Source organism: Heptranchias perlo, chromosome 3 (genome assembly GCF_035084215.1).
Source record: "Heptranchias perlo isolate sHepPer1 chromosome 3, sHepPer1.hap1, whole genome shotgun sequence".
NCBI classification, from domain to species: domain Eukaryota; kingdom Metazoa; phylum Chordata; class Chondrichthyes; order Hexanchiformes; family Hexanchidae; genus Heptranchias; species Heptranchias perlo.
In genome coordinates, this window is record NC_090327.1 from 36,991,468 (window position 1) to 37,001,433 (window position 9,966).

Below are 9,966 nucleotides of genomic sequence, written 5' to 3' on the forward strand. Positions count from 1 at the left end.
AGCAAGGGTCAGTGGGGGGAAAATATGGGGAACAGCGATCATAGTATCATAAGGTTTAGAATAATTATGGAAAAGGACAAGGAGCAGTCTAGAGTAAAAATACTTAATTGGAGGAGGTCCAATTTCAAAGGGTTGAGAACGGATCTGGCCCAGGTAAATTGGAATCAAAGATTGGCAGGCAAAACTGTAATTGAAAGATAGGCAGCCTTTAAAGAGGAGATGGTTTGGATACAACTATGTACATTCCCATGAGGGGGAAAGATGAGAAACCAAAGCCAGAGCTCCCTGAAGGACAAAAGAGATAGAGTAAGGTGAAGCAGAAAAAGGGAATGTATGACAGATGTCAGGTTGATAATACAGGTAAGAACCAGGCTGAATATAGAAAGTACAGAAGAGAAGTGAAAAAGGAAATAAGAGGGGCATAGAGAGAGTATGAGAATAGACTGGCAACTAACATAAAAGGGAATCCAGAAGTCTTCTATAGGCATATAAATAGTAAACGGGTAGTAAGAGGAGGGGTGGGGCCGATTAGGAAACAAAAAGGTGCTATACGCATGGAGGCAGAAGGCATGGCTGAGGTACTAAATGAGTACTTTGTATCTGTCTCTACCAAAGAAGATGCTGCCAAAGTCACAGTAAAAGAGGAGGTAGTTGAGATACTAGATAGGCTAAAAATTGATAAAGAGGAGGTACTTGAAAGGCTGGCTGTACTTAAAATAGATAAGTCACCCGGCCCGTATAGGATGCATCCTAGGTTACTGAGGGAAGTAAGGGTGGAAATTGCAGAGGTGCTGGCCATAATCTTCGTATCTTCCTTAGATATGGGGGTAGTGCCAGAGAACTGGAGAATTGCAAATGTTACACACTTGTTCAAAAAAGGGTACAATGATAAACCTGGCAACTACAGGCCAGTCAGTTTAACCTCGGTGGTGGGGAAGCTTTTAGAAACAATAATCAGGAACAAAATTAATTGTCACTTGGACTAGTGTGGATTAATAACGGAAAGCCAACAAGGATTTGTTAAAGGCAAATCGTGTTTAACTAACTTGATTGAGTTTTTTGATGAGGTAACAAAGAGGGTTGATGAGGGCAATGCGGTTGATGTATATGGACTTTCAACAGGCATTTGATAAAGTGCAGCATAATTGGCTTGTCAGGAAAATTGAAGCCCATAATGTTTTTTTTATATATATTAATGACTTGGACTTGGGTGTACAGGGCACAATTTCAAAATCTGCAGATGACACAAAACTTGGAAGTGTAGTAAACAGTGAGGAGGATAGTAATAGACTTCAAGAGGACATAGGCAGGCTGGTGGAATGGGCGGACACATGGCAGATGAAATTTAACACAGAGAAGTTCGAAGTGATACATTTTGGCAGGAAGTATGAGAGAGGCAATATAAACTAAGTGGTACAATTCTAAAGGGGGTACAGGAACAGAGAGACCTGGGGGTAAATGTGCACTAATCTTTGAAGGTGGCAGGACAGGTTGAGAAAGTGGTTAAAAAGGCATACGGGATCCTAAGCTTTATAAATAGAGGCATAGAGTACAAAAGCAAGGAAGTTATGTTGAACCTTTATAAAACATTGGTTCGGCCACAGCTGGAGTATTGTGCCCAGTTCTGGGCACCGTACTTTAGGAAGGATGTGAAGGCCTTAGAGAGGGTGCAGAATGAAATTACTAGAATGGTTCCAGGGAAACATAGAAAATAGGAGCAAGAGTAGGCCATTCAGCCCTTCGGGCCTGCTTTGCCATTCAAAATGATCGTGGCTGATCGTCTAACTCAGTACCCTGTTCCCGCTTTTTCCCCATATCCCTTGATCCCTTTAGCATTATGAAATATATCTATTTCCTTCTTGAATACATCTAATGACTTGGCCTCCACTGCCTTCTGTGGTAGAGAATTCCACAGGTTCACCACCCTCTGAGTGAAGAAATTTCTCCTCATCTCGGTTCTAAATGGCATACCCCGTATCCTGAGACTGTGACCCCTGGTTCTGGACTCCCCAGCCATCGGGAACATCCTCCCTGCATCTAGTCTGTCTAGTCCTGTTAGAATTTTATATGTTTGGATGAGATCACCTCTCATTCTTCTAAACTCTAGTGAATATAGGCCTAGTCGACCCAATCTCTCCTCATACGTCAGTCCTGCCATCCCAGGAATCAGTCTGGTAAACCTTCGTTGCACTCCCTCCATGGCAAGGACATCCTTCCTCAGATAAGGAGACCAAAACTGCACACAATACTCCAAATATGGTCTCACCAAGGCCCTGTATAACTGTAGTAAGACACCCCTGCTCCTGTACTCAAATAAGGGACTTCAGTTACATGGATAGACAGGAGAAGCTGGAGTTGTTCTCCTTAGAGCAGAGAAGGTTAAGAGGAGATTTGATAGAAGCGTTCAAAATCATGAAGGGTTTAGAAAGAGTAAATAAAGACAAACTGTTCCCAATGGTGGACGGGTCGAGAACCAGAGGACACAGATTTAAGGTGATTGGAAAAAAAAACCAAAGGAGACATGAGGAATACTTTTTTACACAGCGACTAGTTATGATCTGGAAACCCCTGCCTGAAAGGGAGATGCAGTCATGGCTTTCAAAAAGGAATTGGATAAGTACTTGAAGGAAGAATATTTGCAGGGCTATGGGAAATTGCGGGGGAATGGGACTAACTGGATTGCTCTTACAAAGAGCCAGCAGCGACTCGATGGGCTGAATGGCCTCCTGCTGTGCTGTAACCATTCTATGATTCCAAGCATCAGCACAGAAATCGGCACAAGTGGTATTGATAGTGTATCAGAGAGGTCTGCACAGCCATATTTACTACCACACCTGATGATGGTTGGTTGGATATACAAACGTGTTACAGTTCTGAGCTCAGTATTTTAGACCTTTGCGAATCCAAACATTCATTACAAACAACCAGTTTCTATACATTTCTCTACATGACAATCCACACCATTCTGCATTACATTATTATATAATTGTTAAAATACAACTTCGTATAAGGGAGAATTTAAATTACTTATCCCTTATCAATGCCTTTAGTTTTCCTTACTTAACAAGCTCTTTTTTCTGCATGTGTCAACCATGGCTTAATGGTAGCACTCTCACCTCTGAATCAGAAGGCTGTGGGTTCAAGTCCCACTGCAGAGACTTGAACGCAAAATTTGGGCTGACACTCCAGTGCAGTACTGAGGGAATTCTCCTCAATATCCTGGCCAATAGTTATCCTTCAAGCAACATCACTAAAACAGATTATTTGATCATTATCACACTGCTGTTTGTGGGACCTTGCTGTGTGCAAATTGGCTGCTGTGTTTCCTACATTACAACAGTGACTTCAAAAGCACTTTAAAGTGCTTTAGGATGACCTTAGATTGTGAAAGGCGCTATATATATGCAAGTCTTTCTTTTTTTCTTTACAATTCTGTACAACTCCCTTATTTCATTATCTTATCGATAGTTTCACTCTTGTTTCATATAATTGCTATTCCACCAAGTGAATCTTTAAATTCTAAGTCTGTCTTTTTGATTCAGTACCATTCTGTACCAATCTCCTGCTTCTACACAAACACTAATTAAAAAGGATGCCGTTCAAATATTTTCCTTTGCAGAACTAACTTTTTCCTGCACTTGTTGACCACTGATGAAAGTTCTTTGAAATATATGAATCAGTATGCACTGGCATGTCTGTTAATTAGGTTTACTGTAGTAACTAAACTGACCATTGCTTTAAGGTCAGCCCTGGCTCAATAGCCCAGTACTACTTTAACTTGACTTAAACTTTTCTGCACAACAGGCAAAGGCTAAAGATTACTATTACTATAATATAAAGAGCAATCAATACCAGCAAACATTAGTAGGCTTCGGGACAGTCTGATTAATGATTTCCTTACAGCCTCAGCTTGTGTTTATTTAAAGCAATTTGACTTTCTGGCCTTAAGGGACTCGCCACTTTAAACACGGCTCCACCTTGGCAGCAGAATAATACATCATGCATTGCGTGGAATAATACTCCTGGTGCTAAAAGAAAACAGATTTAAAGTGAGCAACACCATGGGGGATATACAAACATATACATATATATATATACATACATAAAAGCTTTCAGATGTGTCCACACTTTGTCCAATGTGAAACTTTGTGTCTCGTATTTAAAACAGAAAGGATGGCAGTCATTTCCTGTTGTTTTTGGAGAAACTCCTCAGCAACAGAAAATACCCCTTAACTGACTTCATGGTGTACCCTAAGAGCAATAAGCCTTATATAGACCTTAGGATGTATCTATTTTCAGTATTAAAATTTTGCGACCTTCAAGGGATAGGCCACATTTCTATACCCATTTCAGCAGAATAATACACTGTATATTACATAGCATAACGCTTATAAACAGCACATAGGAGATCGAAGAACCATAGACATTTACAGGCCATTCATCCCATCATACCTGTGCCGGCTCTTTGCTAGAGCGATCCAAACCTAACTCTACTTCCACACACTCTCCATAATCCTGTATCTTCCACTGTTGCAAATATTTATCCACATTTTATCTTAAAAAATATAATAGTCTCTGCCTCAACTACTTACTGGGGCAAAACATTCCATGCTCCAATGAATCCTTGTGTAAAGGAATTTCTCCTAACCTCTCTCCTCACTTCCTTGGTGATAATTCTAAGTTGATGACCCCTTGTCACTAATTCCCCAACCAGAAGAAACAATCTTCCCCTATTTACTCTTCACGATTTGTAAAACCTCTATTATATCTCATTTTAGTGTTCTCTGCTCAATTGGACACAGTCCCTGTTGATTACTACTGTTAGAGACACCAGGTTGGAGCTATTGTCATTGCCAGGAATTAAGGTTTTAAACACAGATTCTTAGTTTTACAGATATTATTAGAGGGAATGATGCTCACAGACAACACACATGACAATGGGTGAGTCTATTCGCAGGGGGATTAAGAACATAAGAAACAGGAGCAGGAGTAAGCCATCCGGCCCCTCAAGCCTGCTCTGTCATTCAGTAAGATCATGGATGATCTTCCACTTCAACTCCACTTTCCCGTCCTATCCCCAAATCCCTTGATTCCCTTAGTGTCCAAATATCCATCGATCAACGTCTTGAATATACTCAACGACTGAGCATCCACAGCCCTCTGGGGTAGAGAATTCCAAAGATTCACAACACTCTGAGTGGAGAAATTTTTTCCTCATCTCGGTCCTAAATGGCTGACTCCTTATCTTGGGACTATGACCTCTAGTTCTAGACTGTATAACCAGGGGAAACATCCTCTCAGCATCTACCCTGTCAAGCCCTCTAAGAATTTTATAATTTCAATGAGATCATCTCTCATTCTTCTAAACTCCAGAGAATATAGGCCAATTCTACTCAATTTCTCCTCATAGGACAACCCTCTCATCCCAGGAATCAATCTAGTGAACCTTTGTTGCACCCTCCCCCCAAGGCAAGTATATTCTTCCTTAGATAAGGAGACCAAAACTGTACACAGTACTCCTTACATAGGTCTCACCAGAGCCCTATATAATTGCAGCAAAACCTCCTTACTCTTATACTCCAACCCACTTGCGATAAAAGCTAACATACCATTTGCCTTCCTAATTGTTTGCTGTACATGCCTGCTAACTTTCTGTGATTCATGTACAAGGATACCCAAATCCCTCTGACTACCAACATTTTTTAGTCTCTCACCTTTTAAAACAATATTCTGCTTTTCTATTCTTCCTACCAAAGTGGATAATTTCACATTTCCCCACATTATATTTCATCTGCCACCTTCTCACCCACTCACTTAACCTGTCTATATCCCTCTGCAGCCTCTTTGCATGCTCCTCACAGCTTACTTTCGCCCATAGCTTTGTATCGTCAGCAAACTTGGATACATTACAGTTGGTCCCCTCATCTAAGTCATTGATATAGATTGTAAACAGCTGAGGCCCAAGCACTGATCCTTGCAGCATCCCACTAGTTACAACCTGCCAACCCAAAAATGATCCATTTATTCCTACTCTCTTGTTTTCTGTCCGTTAACCAATCCTCATTCCACGCTAATATGTTACCCCCAATCCCATGAGCCCTAATCTTGTATAATTAGCCCCTGTGTCTTCCCTAACTTCCTTGTAATGGTCTCACTTTTAAGCTCAGTTAAAAGGCCATTACATCATCTCTTTCATGACCTTCACTCTTGGTTTTACAGCTAACTCACATCAACTCAGCACTCCAGAGAGTCGGTCTCATAACAAAAGCTGTCTTTACAAGTCCAGAAACATACTGTCACCAAACAGATAGATGTTTCTATCAGAAGATTAGAACCAACCATGGCTATCTTTTATGACGTAACCAGTACAGCTTTGGAGATGTGAGTTGATTTGTTGACAGATATCACCTGTTTCAACAGATTCTGCAAAACTGTCTTTTAACTACAAAATGGAGTTCTGAATGTAAAATGAAGTCTTTAATGAAATCTTTCCTGCTAGCATTCCTAATTCCACTCCCCCCCCCACACTTTGTGGCCCTGGGCCCTGAAACGCTCATGTCCGCATACACTATCTTATTGACATCATAAACCGACCTTTCTCTATCCATTCCAGCAGCCTTCGCTTCCTTTGTTTAACATTACATACCATGATACAGACAAAGAAAATCATTAACACATTGCACAGCAAACAAAGCTGTAAAGCAAATTAGTCCCCCAACTACTACCGTATAATAAAAAATTATCCCCTAGACTTAAAAGATCCTCCAGCACTTGTTATCCATCTTATGGATAATTCTGACTACGTAGTGTTTCTATGTATTCATTAAAAAAAAGTGAAAAGTGAGGGAAGCTTTGATCAATGAGATCAAATTTGTAGTGAAGAAGTTGGCAGAGTGGGACTTCCGCCCACCACTTTGACCCACCACTGATCCTATCCCAAATCCGAAGGTTATAGTTGTTTAATGTATGGGGAGGATGCCCACATATGTAGCGGTGCGCACCCCACTGAAGTCATGGATCTTGCAGTGTCAAGGTCTGAATTGGGCCTAAGAAAGTAATCATCATTTGTTAGATTCCTCTTAAGGAATAGGGGGGCAGCTTGATTAAGGTATTACCAGTTGTTTTTCATTGCTTAGGGCCTTATCTAGGCCCACAAAAGGACCTAAGCCTGCTCTTAGCAGATGTAGGTCCTGCAGGCCTATTAGGGGTGCTTTGGGTGGAATTCCTAGAGGAGTTCAAGAATGCTCCCAAACACGCCTCCAGGATCGCTCAATTTCTATGCTTTCATCTTTAATGGAGTAGTCTTTAATCAGTGTCTTTTTGTATTCCATAGCTCCAGCAGAAGGAGAAAAAAAGAACGAGATTCCTACTATCTCCGCAAATGTTCCTGCTGATGGGTCCAAGAAAGAGGTCAAAAAGGAGGGGCAGAAGAAGGATGGAGCTAAAGGGGTCAAGGATGGATCAAAGGGCGAAACAAAGGATGGAGCCAATAAAAAAGGAACAGGACAGAAAGGAGCAGCACAGAAAGGGGCAGGAGCAAAAGGTGGTGGGAAGGCTGATGGTAAAGGAGCTGGTAATGCCAAAAGTGGTGGGAAGGCAGGAGCGAATGCCAAGAGAGGTCCAAAGAAAGCTCCTGCTAAAAAGACTTCATAGTTCCTTTGTACTGGACAATACAATATTTATGGAATTGAGTTGGGCAGTATGTTGGTACACGGACCTTTCAACCTCTGGAGTACGGCTTCAAATCCAACCCCAGAAAGAAGGGGCAAAGGTCAACTCTCTACTTCAGCTCTTAAAGGATGTGAACTTTAACATAAACTTGTGGGAAGACAGTGTGGGAAAGGAACATTGTCACACTGATGCAGAAGGTATGAGAGACATGTTAGGTTTGAGCTCCGAGGTAAATTTTCAGGGAAATGTCAAGAGAGCACGCTTTTCTTCAAGCTCAGTAACGTGCAAACAAACTAGAAAAATTCATCCAATTTACCTATTGAGAAGGTTGGTATGGGTTTGATATAATTGAGACATTTTTCCAAATAGCTTTCAGTCAGAAAGGTTGAATAAACAGAAATCTCCATATTTTCTGTCCTTTCAAAAGTTTTGAATATTTCCAAATTTTGCCATTAATTGAAGCTCTACTTGCATGAATTCTAGACTTTCGATAATTATTGAATCCTCATTGTCACCAGGTTCTGTTTCTTTCTCTCATGGGCATAGACAATGGAAGCTGTTGCTTACAACAGTGACAATGTTGACTTCTAAAGATGAAATGGAGTCAAACTTTACAAAACATACAATACTCTTCATTGTAATTTAGCCCCACATACAAAAACGTAAAAATAAAGGGACAGACTCAACCAGTTCAATCAGATTCATTTCAACCTCCATACTGACCAACTAAAAACAAACTTGCATTTATGTAGTGCAGAGGAATGGGAGGTTGGAAATGGAGCAGTAGTTAAAGTGACCAAAGGATCAATGACTAGGCTTTTTAATGGGCAAAGTAGGAGACAACAGAGCCTGAACAAAGAAAGCAGTTGACAATGTTGGTGAGCATTGCAGTTGAGAGGTCTGTATCTGAGATGGGTGGGTGGGGCGAAGAGTCAAGAGAACATATGGTGGGTCTGTTGGAAGAGACCTCAGGACATCCCAAAGTGCTTTACAGCAGCCAATTTGTGCACAGCAAGGTCCCACAAACAGCAATGAGATAATAACCAGGTAATCTGTTTGAGTGATATTAGTTGAGGAATAAATGTTGTACAGGACACCAGGGAGAATTCCCCTGCTGTCCTTCGAAATAGTGCCATGGGATCCACATCCACTTGAGAGGGCAAACAGGGACTCCGTTTAATATCTGATCCAAAAGACGGCATCTCCGACAATGCAGCACTCCTTCAGTACTACATTGGAGTGTCAGCCTAGATTTTGTGCTCAAGTGTCTGGGGGCGAGGCTTGAACCCACAACCTTCTGACTCAGAGGCAAAAGTCACGACTGACAGCTGAATGAGGATCTTCTCTTATGGGCCTCAAAAGGTCCTTGGATCACAATTGTATTTTTACTTTACATGCCAACAGAAAAAGGTAGCTACAGTTTTTATTTAAATAATTTCAAATATTTAAGAATAGTAGAGGTCCCAATCCCTGCTGGCACAGGGAATTAATACACTGATCCTGTGTACACTGTTAAGCCATCGTGCAGATTCCCTCCACCAATTGCTAATCTACTGTTCCATTAATGTGGTACAGCCTCAGCTATAAAGATCAGATCCTGGGTATGATCCCAGGCAAGTGGTCAGTTAGGTGATCTCAACTGAAGCACTAGCGGGGATACAAATGGGCTAGGGAAAGGAAACCTGATCAATATTTCATGACCACTGTGTGTGTGGACACCTGTTGAAGACAGGATTGGGCAGGGCTGTGATGTCCCATATTCAAATAGTCTACTGGCAATCACTGCATAGCCTCACCTGTGAAAAATGGGCACTTGGGTGAGCTAGTGAAGGGCAGCCAGCACCATTTAAACCTACACCACAATGGGCCGTTGCCTTCAGAAGAGATGGGGAGCAAATTGGGAGAAGAGCAGGTGCAGAGTTATAGGGGGTAGTTTGAGCCACCAGGGCGGAGGGGGGTAAAAAAGAAATCGGAAACCCAACCTCAACTTCTAGTTTTAACAGAGGCGGGTTGGTGGTGGGGGTGGTGGATGACTAACCTGCTCTCCGGAGGTGGGTCCGTCCTTAAAATATTTTAAAGAGACTGTTTGCCACAGATTTAACCTTTTTTTTCCCATTTAACTCCTTGGGGCCGGGTTTTCCATATCTCGGGAAATCAGGCAGCTGAAGGGAGGCGAGAATGGCTGAATGGAAAAGGTAAGAGCAAGAGTGCTACCAGCCCACCAAGCTTACCTGTTTCCATCCCCGCGATCGGACCCCATCCATCAGCCGACCCCTACCTCCACGATTGGACCCC

At 41.8% G+C, this 9,966-nt stretch overlaps 1 protein-coding gene across 1 annotated transcript in view; it reads left to right on the forward strand.

Moving 5' to 3' along the window:
• Positions 1-8,314, forward strand: part of tmie (transmembrane inner ear) — a 110,112-nt gene extending 101,798 nt beyond the window's left edge. Inside the window, exon 4 of the mRNA XM_067975184.1 lies at positions 7,334-8,314. Within this exon, the coding sequence (XP_067831285.1) occupies positions 7,334-7,653 (320 nt within the window). The 3' untranslated portion in view covers positions 7,654-8,314. The remainder of the gene's footprint in view (positions 1-7,333) is intronic.
• Positions 8,315-9,966: the final 1,652 nt, after the last annotated feature.